Genomic DNA, 16300 nt, shown 5'->3' with positions numbered 1-16300 from the left:
TTTGGAACGTGTATACTTCTACAGACAGCGAGGGGCGATTAGAATACAGAAATAGCTGTAAGACGGACATTTTAATTATCACCTAATACGAGTCTAGCCTGAAAAAATCGATATCGAATACACTCGGCCACCTAAAATTTTGCGTTGTCCAAGAATTTTTCATCGATTTCAATTGTGGCTACGCCAAATTGTAGATAAATTCGTTGGTATCAAAAAAAAAACTCCAGAAAAATCTCCCAAAAATGTTGATAGCTCATTTACACCGGGTGAAAAAAATTATGTCTTTGTAGTCCAACTTCTTGGCCAACGAACTTCAGCAAAATTTCAGGTGTCGAATTTTTTGCCGGTGAGTGTATGTGCACGAAATTTTTGTTCATTAATCTGGAAGAAACAGGAATGAAATTAGGGCATGCATATTTTAACTTCAGGAGACAACAGATTAATTGATTGGTTTAATTTTGTTCAAATTTTGGTGTGTTTTAGATTTTGACCTCTACGTATCAACGTGGATGAAGTAATTCAAAACTATGGAAACAGTCTGTTAAATTGTACAAAGAATAATCTTTATAACCAAGCGATAGTCGATTTCAGGTAATGAAGGGGAGAAATTTTATCCTGGTGTAATTTTCTCGAATATCTAAAAGTAATTCAGGCTAAGTGGGTAATAGTCGGATGAAGTTGGAACAACTTCAGGAATTTTGTATATTTACGATTATGTGTATTTATGATAAAATATTTATAAAACACTAGCTGATAATATTTCTTTTTCTCTTCATTTCGGTATTATCAAGATAGGTTAAAAAATCATAAAGCAAGTCCTTGCCTTCTGCTTAAAATGGATTTAATAAAGTTTCTGTAACGTCCAAATAGATACAATTTCAGTCAGCAGTTGTTTTCTCAGAAGTCTATTAAAATTTCAAGACACAAAACAATCGATTCTGACGTGAACCACAAAACTAATTTTTATGAGACTCCCATCTAAAGACACAGTAGATAATTCATGTCATAAACAGCAATACCGTTTTTGAAGATTATGAAATCATAATGCAACCATATTTGCAATTTTATAAGCCTATGAAGAACATGTAATTATTGATAACAGCCCACATGTTCTGATAAGTAGATTTGTTACAGTACCTACAGTTGTTACATTCAACAGAAATCAAAACTGTATTTCTGATATGCCAATTATGTATATAGGGCATAATGCTGGTTTTGCAATTTCCTATTACCTTTTTTAAAAATTCAATTTTTTATGTAGGTACTCCAAATCAAAAATTACTAGAAAAAAAAATTCTAGAAGAAGATTTTTTAACAATCGGCCATATGAAAAGCAATGCGAAAAACCACTTTCAAGCTAGTGATGGTTGATTCACTTGATCTAATGAATAGTTCTATACGTTCTATACGTATTTTTAATCACTGCTTTTGAATAGTTGGTGTCACTTTGGTTCTTGAAAATTATCGTACCTAACTCTTGGTAATTGTTATTATAATTTGTACATAAAACGATAATTTCAAGGTGTAGGTAAGTAGGTAGTAAATTTTCTGAATTATGTTATCGAAAGAAACTGTAATAACCAAATAACCATCAAGATTTTGTAATTTGTCACAATTTTGGACTAATTTTTAGGGTTGCGTGCAGAGTCTTATCTACAGTAATGACACATAATTAATTCCTCGAAAAGAACTTAGCAAATTGTGTGGCTACAACTAAAATTGTTCTGCAACAAGTCAAGGTGAATTCCAGCATCATCTTTATGTTGAAATGTCATGAAATATTCCCTTTAGCTGCCAATAGAAAAATTAGAAAATCCGTGTAATTTCTCCACCAAATATCATTCATTATTCTTCACATTTACATTAAAGATAATAAATTCTTGCGATAAGTATTTCAAAATAAAGAGCGATATGAAATATGAAAAGATATTATACAAAAGTTTCAACTTTTATGAAATAATTTCAAATTAAAGCGATATTTATCGAATTTTCTTCAGAGAACTGGTAATTCAATTCAAATTCCCAAATTAGTCTAATATTTTAGCAAAATTTACGCATATATGATACACCATGATACAGATAGATAATAGAAGGAAAACTAAGAGGAACCTCTATCGATCTACCCAATAACTGTAAAGAAAAACAATCGCAAATTATCACATCCATACCGCACCACACCATATCACAGTTTCGGTACGTTATTCGCAAATTCACTGATCACTACTGAAAGGAAACACTGCACTATTTATTTATGTGGCCGACATCACTAAGGAAACCCGATACAAACAAAATGGCGCAGGTTCTTCGAGAATCAACCAGAAAGCTACCCGTCTTTGTTGAGGCGGTTTTCAAAGAAATGAGATATGAGATCGCTTACATTAACCCCATTTCCTTTCAGTATATATGGCCTATTTTATTATCGGCCCTTTGGGTCGTGAAGTGGGTCAATTACTAGGCTGTTTCAATTCGAATCGGATAATACTTATGATTAGTCAAGATTAACATCTGCAATTAAATATGGCGTCGAAAATTAATTGGTAAATCTGTGCAGAGAAGCACTTAATGTGAAATTTTTTCGTCCTTTTTCACAATTTTTATCAATGGAATTCTTTATTTTTAGAATAATCGAAATACGTATTTCAACTTTCACTTTCCATCTCTTTACAGTTGAAAACGCGATAGGAAATTGCATTCAATATTCAAAAGGAACTCAAGTTACACTAGTTTATATATTCATTTTTATTTATTTATAAATTTTCGCTTCAACAGTTCAACACTTAGGTTATTAGCGGTTTTGGTACAGTAAATTTCGCGTGTCATGTACAAAATTTAGTTATTTTGTGAGAAAAATTGTTCTGAGAAATAGTACTGTCTGTATGTTAAGGGGATCTTCCATTTTGGAGTAACTACATAGGATTTCCTTTGGTTTCCATAAAGCAGGCATTTTTTTTTCTGTTAATATATGCTCGACTGTTACTTATGGACGTTACATGAATTGCACGGTGGGTACTCTTGTACCAAATTAATCGAGTTACCATAAGTAAACTGGCCGCAGATACATCGATTTTTGCATGAAATCCTCCGTCCTGATATTATGAATTATAGTGCTATAATTTCAATTTCTGCCTTAATCTAATTATGGATACATGGTGATATTGAAATAAAGTGGATTGTATGTAGGCATATGCTTAGATTCAAATAACCTATATCTGTTTGAGATGAATCATCGGTAAAATTTTTGTTTGATTAGTGTATGTTCGTATTTTTTCACTTGTTTTTTTCCTTAGTGTGGAAAAATTAATGTTTTGCTTGACGACTTCTCTTCGGTGTTCCCAGCTATCAAATTGAAAATTTTTTGGCGTTATACAGGGTGATACAGGGTAACGACCAAAATCGATAAAATGTCAGTATTTTCGAAACGAAAAGAAAGAGATTTGAGTTTGCAGTTTTGACAGGTCCATTGGTTTTCTGTCAGTGGGTTAGAGTTATAGCATCGCATTTAAAAGTTCCTAGAAAAAAATTATAAATAGTATAAGGCGCTATATATCATGCCTTCTATAGTTTCCAATTGATATATTCGCTATGTTGTTGATATCTGTTTCTGAAATTCACATTGAATGCCCTAGTTTATTAATCTTTGGTCACGTTTACAGTAGTGTAATAATGTTTTTTTATGAGAAAAGTTTCTTCGCCATTTGAAAATAGAAGAAATGGAATATGACCTGAAAAATTTTGTGAACGAAAAGAATATAGTTTCTAATTTCATTTCTTTTTACCCAACTTAATTAGGATGTGTTTTGTAAAGAATACAATTATGTATACTTCATTCAAATTTATTTTAGCAGTCGGTTGGCCATGAAATAATTTTCTCAAGTTTTTGTAACTAGAACGGAGTAAGGTTGGCACTCATGAAATGTCGTTAATGTCATAACGTCGTTGCCACAACTAATATCAATTTTTATTACGAAAATTCGAAAATGACGAAAGTGATTTAAAAAAGAGACAGGGTTTCAGGAAGAGCTATTTAGAATTCAGGTCCGCTCATTCAAATAGTTATACCCTGATATTCTAAAATCCACAATTCGTCAGACGGTAGCGAACATATTCAAGGTAAGAGAATTTATATAATGTTTCATCTGAATCTAAACGACTTATATTTCAGCTGAATATTTCCACAATCAGAAAGATTGTGAATGAAGAGTATTACAAAGAATTTCCTTCTATTGGGAGACCCAAAAAAGTGGTGGCATTTGAGAATTTTATGTTTGAGTGAATTAATGCGAAAAGTTAACTACAGGATTTTCGATAAATGTCATCGGAGAATGAGTTCCCTAAAATGGATTTTTCTGTTTTTCATTTGACTTGTCCTATACAATGTAAATGTCTTAAGGTACTAATAAATACCTAAATATTATAATTACATCAATGTATTAAGATGAATAGCCACAAATACGCGCAAGTTGCCCTGTTACTGTTTATTCATGTGAAATTTTTGTTCAACGGTGAAGTTGCATCTTAACTTGAAACTTCCTTCAACTCCTTTTACTTATATTGATGCAAGATGATTTTTATTGAAAAATTTAACATTCTTGTAATTATCTGTTAATTCCTTCGGGAGATACCCATTTCCAACCACTGCATCATATGCATTTCATCTTCGGGTTAATATTTTTGAAATCTACAACTGATGTAACGTATTCAAACTTTAGCCAAAGAAGATAACGAACATTAACTCTCCTCAAGCTATCAAATTAGGATATTATACTGATCTCTTGTATCTTCCATGCAAATAACTGGATTTGGTATGCCTTCAATCAGTTTGTATAAACTTCAATTATGTTCGTCAGATATTTTCCGAAGAGATTCGACATTGTGATAAAATACGTAATAACAGAAACTTTTACGTAGAACGGGCAACATAGCGTTGATTTAAAACCCAAAAATGTTTTGACAAGCTTCATAACCCCACATTTTCGTACTATACAGAGTGAAATGTGTCAAATTTCCATGGCCAACCGACTGCTAAAATAAAGTTGAATGAAGTATACTTATACCTTTTTTCTGTTCCAAGTTTGTAATAAGATTTTTTTCTAGAATATATTGGACATAGAGTAACCGAGATACTGCATGTCCTCACATTCTATCAATCATCTCTACGTAATAAATCTGCAAAGTAGGTACCTACCTACAGTTACATATTTCATAATATCTGCAAATTCTTGAGTTCGATGTTTCCTCTTTGTTGATGTATATTTATGTATCAATAATTTTAAAAATAAAAGCCTATTGTACTCTATTCTATTCTATTATCTCCCTTCGATGATTTTCGAAAAGATAACTTCAACTTGAATAGGACTCAAAGAGAATTGGTCACTTTTTTTTAATTACGCAACATTTCAAGTACAAGTTTGTCATGTCACATCGTACATTGGGCAATCAACAAAATCTTGCGAATCTCGTTCTGAGGCTTCATTCAATTAGGAATCAAGGGCATCTCAAGAATAGATACGAATAAGAGATCACAGAATAACTTCATTTCAAGAGGTTGCTCACCTGGATTTATCAGAATAAGAACCCCAATATCCACGTGGTCTTAGGACAGGTATTCCTGATCCTTGCCAGTGAATGCTTCTGCTTTGGCTTCCATTACTACTACTATAATCTGATCCTGCAAAGAATAAGGAAAAATGGCTAATAAAGATATACAGTAGTAGATCCGAAACAAAAAGAATGATACGTATGAAGGACTTATTTACGATACATTGGGAATATTTTCAGGAAGTTTTGGTATTTTTGTTGGTGAATATTTGCATAGGTTTTCATTACTTCAATAACAAAAAAAAAAACACTCAAAACCTACCTGAGGAAACTGAGGAGGTGGAAGTCACATTATTTCTATAATCTAAACTTATGGGCTGACTGTGATACAATTGATCAGAGGAGAAGCTTTTCCTTATGTCGTACTTCGTGGAAAACCTTCGTCTTGGACCTCCCTGTTTCCACTTGGAACGATCTTGTGATTCACTCCTAGTTTTTTCTGTTGGAGGGAGGATGGATCTGCCACGTATGTAATCCTCTGGATAGTAGAAAGGCGGTCCTTCATCGCTTTCTTCTGGTGAGGGCAGGATACAGTAGACCGGTCGGAGTATTCCTGAAAAAAAAATGCAGTTTGGTACATTTTTAGTTTTATGCATTTTAACATCGAATTGATAAATGAGCTTCACATAATGATAGAAATACCAGTAGAATTTTATAGCTTATGGTCTTTGACATGTAGGTACGTAAATTTTAGCAGTAGATACTTGAGGTCAAGAGAAACATTTTTTTGTTTGCCATTTTTCCGATTTGACAACAAAACTCCCTTCAGAATAACAAGCACTACACATATGTGTTATGTTTCAAGTGGATCTGTTCAACAGAGTTGTATTCAGCACAAGTAGGTACTCAATTTTTGAAATTTTACAGATATTTTTTATTTTTGAATATCAAATTACTCTAAACCAGTGCATTACCCTGGATTTGAGTGACTTGGGACGATTTTTTAATACAACTTGTCATATTTCAAAAACGGTGACCTATTTTTATCTGAAAAAGAGGTTTGAATATGCTCAATGACCAAGACTAATAGGATAACATACAATGCTTAAAAATTCGAATATAAATTTAAAAAATAAATAAAATATACTTGCCCCAAGTCACCCACCGATTCGGGAGGCTTGAGACACTAGTTAAAATCCATTGATTTCTCAACACTCAAATGAAATAGGTGACTTGGGACGGTGTCTATTTTGAAAACATTATAATTCGTGACTATATAGAAATTCGGTAAGGAAATCAAATGATAAACCCCTATTTCAGCCGAAGTAAATATATTGAAACTAAAAAAAAAACTAAACGAAAAACTTTGATTTCTTTGGTGATATCTTTGTGAAAATAAAGTAAATAATAATATCCTGAGAAAAATCGACATATTTCTTACTGCCAATGCGCTGCTTATATTTATTTGGCGTTGTCCCAAGTCACCCTATGAAACAACAAAATAAATGAATGAGATCCGTGTTGCCGTTTGATTTGTTAACAACCTTGTTTCATGACATATCTAATATCCCACGTATCCAAAAAAAAATACACATGCACAAAGTGAAACACATGTACAGGACCCTAGAAATATAAGGGCCATAAAAAACGCGCTTTTACTCTCCTGAATTCGTTAATTTTTTCCGTCTATTCAAACGCTCTGGTCACGGCAAACTCAACAGGAATTAATTTTTAAACTAACCAAAAAGACGCTACACAATCTGATAAGCTTGTTCCTCCACGTATAAATGGTAAGAAACAAAGAAATCTGCAAGAGTTGTAGTTGTCTCAAGTTACACGACTGTCCCAAGACACCCGAATCTACCGGTATACAAGAAAATTACTTTTATTTTCCAAAATGGTCAAATATTCAACTGAACGTTCAACTCACTTGTTGGAGTTTTGGGTTCTTCAAATTTCTGGTATTTTTATGGCATGAACTGGTTATAAAGAAGAAACTGGAAGATGTGGGAGAAATTTTCGGAAAAGATTCATCACATCACGAACACCGATCGATAAAACTTTCGTGAGATATTTTTACGCCAAACTCATCAGTTTGTTGTTCCAGAAGGGATGATAATTTTTAAAAATTTTAAGATTTTAATGCTTCAAACAAAAAGGGACACACCCATCTCTAGAATAACCAACTGACCTTTTCTGTGAGCCAATCTTTTCTGTTGCAGATCCAGAGGAATCACAGCTGCGTTGCTACCTTTCAACGGTACGAGGTCATCCTGCAATAAAAAAGCCATACGTGAAACCGAATCCTTCCAAATTCACAACTTTGAATCTTACAACACTAACAAAGTCACTATTATCGGCGTCCGTTCTAACTGTGAAAAGACGACACAACAACATCGTCAACGAAAACGGAAATGAACGGAAAAAAAATCAAGAAACTGGATCAACAATTCGCGATTTTTCGAGTTTGGATGAACTGTTATATCGGTGGATGAAATACTGAATTGGCATCGAAGAAAAAGAGCGTGGACTGTGTTCGCCCATGGTAATCATGCTTGGTCGATATTTCCAAGCGATTGCAAGACCACCCTTCGTGCTTATATAAATAATACTGTATGAAATGTCACAACGGAGTCGATTTAGTAACCATGAGGATTTTCCATTACGTCAAATTCGCGTGGAAAAATTCGAATCGATATGAAAAGCGCTGATTTACCTATATTAATGTTAGTCCATATTTCGCTAAATATGGCATATCATATCAGAAATTTAATAATTTGAAAAGAATTATTCTCAAAAATCAGTCCTATAATAACAATAATGAAAAAATTTCTGAGAACGGAACAGAGCGTTGTTCTGAAGACAAACAAATTAAGGATCCCCTAACAGCCAGCTTACATACGAGTACTCAGCGTATTCGGAATATTTTCATACCAATATTCCGGATTTCTAATAATCTTCACCAGATAATAAAATTTTTTGTTTTTCCACTTTTCATTTTCGAGTTGACTTCGAAGAGCTCTCTGGAGTGCAATTCTCTATTGAATCATCAACTGTTTGGTTTTCTAGAATCTTCAAAACAAATTCTATGCACTCCGAGGACTATCCGAGGACAGTCATAGAACATCCCGATTTTCAGACAGAGTAGCAAATAGGTCATTTTAGGGGGGTCTAACCCCTTGCTCATTTTTGACCCAAAAAATCGAGATTTTCGAAATCGAGTTTTTATGCTACGGTGAAAGCCTAGGCAACGCTGATTATATAACCGGAAATCCCAATTAGATCAGACGAATATAACAGGAGATATCGCAGATTGAAATTTACAATTTTTGAAAAAATGCCATTTTGATGATGAAAATCTAAACGAAGGTAGATAGGCTTCCGGAAATGCTTACAATAGATTCAGCGTATACGAAAACCTATATTTTCATACCAAACTTCCCAATATCTGACACTGTTGGAGAGAAAATAATTTTTTTTGTTTTTCCACTTTTCATTTTCGAGTTGACTTCGAAGAGCTCTCTGGACAGCAATTCTCTATTGAATCATCAACTGTTTGGTTTTCTAGAATCTTCAAAACAAATTCTATGCACTCCATATTCGAGGACAGTCATAGAACATCCCGATTTTTAGACAGAGTAGCAAATAGGTCATTTTAGGGGGGTCTAACCCCTTGCTCATTTTTGACCCAAAAAATCGAGATTTTCGAAATCGAGTTTTTATACTAGGGTGAAAGCCTAGGCAACGCTGATTATATAACTGGAAATCACAATTAGATCAGACGAATATAACAGGAGATATCGCAGATTGAAATTTACAATTTTTGAAAAAATGCCATTTTGATGATGAAAATCTAAACGAAGGGAGATAGGCTTCCGGAAATGGTTACAATAGATTCAGCGTATTCGAAAACCTATATTTTCATACCAAACTTCCCAATATCTGACACTGTTTGAGAAAAAATAATTTTTTTTTTTTTCCACTTTTCATTTTCGAGTTGACTTCGAAGAGCTCTCTGGACTGCAATTCTCTATTGAATCATCAACTGTTTGGTTTTCTAGAATCTTCAAAACAAATTCTATGCACTCCGAATTCCAGGACAGTCATAGAACATCCCGATTTTTAGACAGAGTAGCAAATAGGTCATTGTAGGGGGGTCTAACCCCTTGCTCATTTTTGACCCAAAAAATCGGGATTTTCGAAATCGAGTTTTTGTACTAGGGTGAAAGCCTAGGCAACGCTGATTATATAACCGGAAATCCCAATTAGATCAGACGAATATAACAGGAGATATAGCAGATTGAAAATTGCAATTTTTGAAAAAATGCCATTTTGATGATGAAAATCTGAACGAAGGTAGATAGGCTTCCGGAAATGGTTGCAATAGATTCAGCGTATTCGAAAACCTATATTTTCATACCAAACCTCCCAATATCTGACACTGTTTGAGAGAAAATAATTTTTTTTGTTTTTCCACTTTTCATTTTCGAGTTGACTTCGAAGAGCTCTCTGGACTGCAATTCTCTATTGAATCATCAACTGTTTGGTTTTCTAGAATCTTCAAAACAAATTCTATGCACACCATATTCGAGGACAGTCATAGAACATCCCGATTTTTAGACAGAGTAGCAAATAGGTCATTTTAGGGGGGTCTAACCCCTTGCTCATTTTTGACCCAAAAAATCGAGATTTTCGAAATCGAGTTTTTGTACTAGGGTGAAAGCCTAGGCAACGCTGATTATATAACTGGAAATCCCAATTAGATCAGACGAATATAACAAGAGATATCGCAGATTGAAAATTGCAATTTTTGAAAAAATGCCATTTTGATGATGAAAATCTAAACGAAGGGAGATAGGCTTCCGGAAATGGTTGCAATAGATTCAGCGTATTCGAAAACCTATATTTTCATACCAAACTTCCCAATATCTGACACTGTTTGAGAGAAAATAATTTTTTTTGTTTTTCCACTTTTCATTTTCGAGTTGACTTCGAAGAGCTCTCTGGACTGCAATTCTCTATTGAATCATCAACTGTTTGGTTTTCTATAATCTTCAAAACAAATTCTATGCACTCCATATCCGAGGACAGTCATAGAACATCCCGATTTTTAGACAGAGTAGCAAATAGGTCATTTTAGGGGGGTCTAACCCCTTGCTCATTTTTGACCCAAAAAATCGAGATTTTCGAAATCGAGTTTTTATACTAGGGTGAAAGCCTAGGCAACGCTGATTATATAACTGGAAATCACAATTAGATCAGACGAATATAACAGGAGATATCGCAGATTGAAATTTACAATTTTTGAAAAAATGCCATTTTGATGATGAAAATCTAAACGAAGGGAGATAGGCTTCCGGAAATGGTTACAATAGATTCAGCGTATTCGAAAACCTATATTTTCATACCAAACATCCCAATATCTGACACTGTTTGAGAAAAAATAATTTTTTTTTTTTTTCCACTTTTCATTTTCGAGTTGACTTCGAAGAGCTCTCTGGACTGCAATTCTCTATTGAATCATCAACTGTTTGGTTTTCTAGAATCTTCAAAACAAATTCTATGCACTCCGAATTCCAGGACAGTCATAGAACATCCCGATTTTTAGACAGAGTAGCAAATAGGTCATTGTAGGGGGGTCTAACCCCTTGCTCATTTTTGACCCAAAAAATCGGGATTTTCGAAATCGAGTTTTTGTACTAGGGTGAAAGCCTAGGCAACGCTGATTATATAACCGGAAATCCCAATTAGATCAGACGAATATAACAGGAGATATAGCAGATTGAAAATTGCAATTTTTGAAAAAATGCCATTTTGATGATGAAAATCTGAACGAAGGTAGATAGGCTTCCGGAAATGGTTGCAATAGATTCAGCGTATTCGAAAACCTATATTTTCATACCAAACCTCCCAATATCTGACACTGTTTGAGAGAAAATAATTTTTTTTGTTTTTCCACTTTTCATTTTCGAGTTGACTTCGAAGAGCTCTCTGGACTGCAATTCTCTATTGAATCATCAACTGTTTGGTTTTCTAGAATCTTCAAAACAAATTCTATGCACACCATATTCGAGGACAGTCATAGAACATCCCGATTTTTAGACAGAGTAGCAAATAGGTCATTTTAGGCGGGTCTAACCCCTTGCTCATTTTTGACCCAAAAAATCGAGATTTTCGAAATCGAGTTTTTGTACTAGGGTGAAAGCCTAGGCAACGCTGATTATATAACCGGAAATCCCAATTAGATCAGACGAATATAACAGGAGATATCGCAGATTGAAAATTGCAATTTTTGAAAAAATGCCATTTTGATGATGAAAATCTAAACGAAGGGGGATAGGCTTCCGGAAATGGTTGCAATAGATTCAGCGTATTCGAAAACCTATATTTTGTTACCAAACTCCCCAATATCTGACACTGTTTGAGAGAAAATAATTTTTTTTGTTTTTCCACTTTTCATTTTCGAGTTGACTTCGAAGAGCTCTCTGGACTGCAATTCTCTATTGAATTATCAACTGTTTGGTTTTCTAGAATCTTCAAAACAAGTTCTATGCACTCCATATTCGAGGACAGTCATAGAACATCCCGATTTTTAGACAGAGTAGCAAATAGGTCATTTTAGGGGGGTCTAACCCCTTGCTCATTTTTGACCCAAAAAATCGAGATTTTCGAAATCGAGTTTTTGTACTAGGGTGAAAGCCTAGGCAACGCTGATTATATAACCGGAAATCCCAATTAGATCAGACGAATATAACAGGAGATATAGCAGATTGAAAATTGCAATTTTTGAAAAAATGCCATTTTGATGATGAAAATCTGAACGAAGGTAGATAGGCTTCCGGAAATGGTCGCAATAGATTCAGCGTATTCGAAAACCTATATTTTCATACCAAACTTCCCAATATCTGACACTGTTTGAGAGAAAATAATTTTTTTTTTTTTCCACTTTTCATTTTCGAGTTGACTTCGAAGAGCTCTCTTGACAGCAATTCTCTATTGAATCATACACTGTTTGGTTTTCTAGAATCTTCAAAACAAATTCTATGCACTCCATATTGGAGGACAGTCATAGAACATCCCGATTTTTAGACAGAGTAGCAAATAGGTCATTTTAGGGGGGTCTAACCCCTTGCTCATTTTTTGACCCAAAAAATCGAGATTTTCGAAATCGAGTTTTTGTACTAGGGTGAAAGTCTAGGCAACGCTGATTATATAACCGGGAATCCCAATTAGATCAGACGAATATAACAGGAGATATCGCAGATTGAAATTTACAATTTTTGAAAAAATGCCATTTTGATGATGAAAATCTGAACGAAGGGAGATAGGCTGCCGGAAATGGTTGCAATAGATTCAGCGTATTCGAAAACCTATATTTTCATACCAAACTTCCCAATATCTGACTTTGTTTGAGAGAAAATAATTTTTTTTGTTTTTCCACTTTTCATTTTCGAATTGACTTCGAAGAGCTCTCTGGACTGCAATTCTCTATTGAATCATCAACTGTTTGGTTTTCTAGAATCTTCAAAACAAATTCTATGCACTCCGAATTCGAGGACAGTCATAGAACATCCCGATTTTTAGACAGAGTAGCAAATAGGTCATTTTAGGGGGGTCTAACCCCTTGCTCATTTTTGATCCAAAAAATCGAGATTTTCGAAATCGAGTTTTTGTACTAGGGTGAAAGCCTAGGCAACGCTGATTATATAACCGGAAATCCCAATTAGATCAGACGAATATAACAGGAGATATCGCAGATTGAAAATTGCAATTTTTGAAAAAATGCCATTTTGATGATGAAAATCTAAACGAAGGGAGATAGGCTTCCGGAAATGGTCGCAATAGATTCAGCGTATTCGAAAACCTATATTTTCATACCAAACTTCCCAATATCTGACACTGTTTGAGAGAAAATAATTTTTTTTGTTTTTCCACTTTTCATTTTCGAGTTGACTTCGAAGAGCTCTCTGGACTGCAATTCTCTATTGAATCATCAACTGTTTGGTTTTCTAGAATCTTCAAAACAAATTCTATGCACTCCATATTCGAGGACAGTCATAGAACATCCCGATTTTTAGACAGAGTAGCAAATAGGTCATTTTAGGGGGGTCTAACCCCTTGCTCATTTTTGACCCAAAAAATCGGGATTTTCGAAATCGAGTTTTTGTACTAGGGTGAAAGCCTAGGCAACGCTGATTATATAACCGGAAATCCCAATTAGATCAGACGAATATAACAGGAGATATAGCAGATTGAAAATTGCAATTTTTGAAAAAATGCCATTTTGATGATGAAAATCTGAACGAAGGTAGATAGGCTTCCGGAAATGGTTGCAATAGATTCAGCGTATTCGAAAACCTATATTTTCATAACAAACTTCCCAATATCTGACACTGTTTGAGAGAAAATAATTTTTTTTGTTTTTCCACTTTTCATTTTCGAGTTGACTTCGAAGAGCTCTCTGGACTGCAATTCTCAATTGAATTATCAACTGTTTGGTTTTCTAGAATCTTCAAAACAAGTTCTATGCACTCCATATTCGAGGACAGTCATAGAACATCCCGATTTTTAGACAGAGTAGCAAATAGGTCATTTTAGGGGGGTCTAACCCCTTGCTCATTTTTGACCCAAAAAATCGAGATTTTCGAAATCAGGTTTTTGTACTAGGGTGAAAGCCTAGGCAACGCTGATTATATAACCGGAAATCCCAATTAGATCAGACGAATATAACAGGAGATATAGCAGATTGAAAATTGCAAATTTTGAAAAAATGCCATTTTGATAATGAAAATCTAAACGAAGGGCGATAGGCTTCCGGAAATGGTCGCAATAGATTCAGCGTATTCGAAAACCTATATTTTCATACCAAACTTCCCAATATCTGACACTGTTGGAGAGAAAATAATTTTTTTTGTTTTTCCACTTTTCATTTTCGAGTTGACTTCGAAGAGCTCTCTGGACAGCAATTCTCTATTGAATCATCAACTGTTTGGTTTTCTAGAATCTTCAAAATAAATTCTATGCACTCCATATTGGAGGACAGTCATAGAACATCCCGATTTTTAGACAGAGTAGCAAATAGGTCATTTTAGGGGGGTCTAACCCCTTGCTCATTTTTTGACCCAAAAAATCGAGATTTTTGAAATCGAGTTTTTGTACTAGGGTGAAAGTCTAGGCAACGCTGATTATATAACCGGGAATCCCAATTAGATCAGACGAATATAACAGGAGATATCGCAGATTGAAATTTACAATTTTTGAAAAAATGCCATTTTGATGATGAAAATCTGAACGAAGGGAGAAAGACTGCCGGAAATGGTTGCAATAGATTCATCGTATTCGAAAACCTATATTTTCATACCAAACTTCCCAATATCTGACACTGTTTGAGAGAAAATAATTTTTTTTGTTTTTCCACTTTTCATTTTCGAGTTGACTTCGAAGCGCTCTCTGGAGTGCAATTCTCTATTGAATCATCAACTGTTTGGTTTTCTAGAATCCTCAAAACAAATTCTATGCACTCCATATCTCAGGACAGTAATAGAACATCCTGATTTTCAGACAGAGTAGCAAATAGGTGATTTTAGAGGGATCTAACCCCTTGGTCATTTTTGACCTAAAAAATCGAGATTTTCGAAATCGAGTTTATGTGCCTTGGCATTTCAGATTATAGAACCGGAGATCTCAATTGGATCGGAGGAATACATGTATGCATGGTTATTTTCAGAGAAAAAAAAATTCGGTGTGTGTGTGTGAATTGCAAATCAAACATATAATGAATTCAAATTGAGGTTGCGTGTTGATTTATATTTTCTACCATGAGAATATTTTCAGAGGTAGGAATTCTCCAGTGAAAAATCTGCAAATGGTATCATAAACGTCTTTAAGTAGAAATTAACTCACGTTAAAGGACGATGAAAATAAACTGCCATTTTATAATGGTATAATTAGAATATTCAATATTCTGAATGCAGCCTTCTATTTAATTTCATTATTTTATACAACCATCCACAATGAGCTCGTTAACTGTATAATGCATATATGAAGATAAAATTATCTTCAGATATTGTTGGAAGAACCAACCCTTGTTATGATGTATTGATGGGCGGTCCTGATAAAGTTTTATTTTTTATTGCGCATTCGCCATTAGCACTCAATCGAAAAAGAATTATACACTTCCTGTATTTTGCAACATCTTGAGTTAATTCCCAGGAGGTATAGAAGCCCATTTATGAAATGATAATACTCAATTTTCGACCTTTTTCGCACTCTTCTTATTCACCCCTAGAACGACATTTTCAATAACCAATTTCTTTAAAAGAGAAAGCCTTTCTTCGATCACCCTCCTTCTTCTAACCGTGTCCTGGACCCCAAAAACACAATTCTTCTCTTCAACTGACAACGAAAACGTTCGATACTTCGATTTCGCGTGCAAAACTTCGCCCATGCCTAATCAAGAATGCGCATACCCTGACCTTGTACCAAAAAGATTAACAGAAACACAAACTGAACATCGCGATGCTTACCCCTTGACGTAGACCGTTCCTTTGGAGGGACTGCAACAGAGAGGGGGCAGAATGGTTTGATTGTCCACCTGGACAAAGCCAATCTATTTCGATCTGTTCTCGGGGGATGGTGTATCTGATGTTACCATCGAAGTCTACCATTGGAAGCTGTCTTCGGGATAACCTGTAGAGGAAAATTAGAAATAGCGTGAGGAAATCATTGGACCACCTTCTGATTTGGAAATTTTCGCATAAAA

The 16300-nt window shown here is 34.5% G+C and overlaps 1 protein-coding gene across 1 annotated transcript in view; it reads right to left on the bottom strand.

Annotated features, from left to right (window-relative positions):
* LOC123310412 overlaps positions 1-16300 on the bottom strand; it is a 32025-nt gene that overhangs the window by 5413 nt on the left and 10312 nt on the right. The window contains exons 5-8 of the mRNA XM_044893880.1: positions 16065-16227; positions 7730-7811; positions 5861-6151; positions 5554-5668 (exon numbers count right to left, since the gene is read on the bottom strand). Of these exons, the coding sequence (XP_044749815.1) occupies positions 5554-5668; positions 5861-6151; positions 7730-7811; positions 16065-16227 (651 nt within the window). The remainder of the gene's footprint in view (positions 1-5553; positions 5669-5860; positions 6152-7729; positions 7812-16064; positions 16228-16300) is intronic.

This window comes from Coccinella septempunctata, chromosome 3 (assembly GCF_907165205.1).
Source record: "Coccinella septempunctata chromosome 3, icCocSept1.1, whole genome shotgun sequence".
Taxonomy (NCBI): domain Eukaryota; kingdom Metazoa; phylum Arthropoda; class Insecta; order Coleoptera; family Coccinellidae; genus Coccinella; species Coccinella septempunctata.
This window is presented reverse-complemented; position numbering and strand designations above follow the sequence as displayed.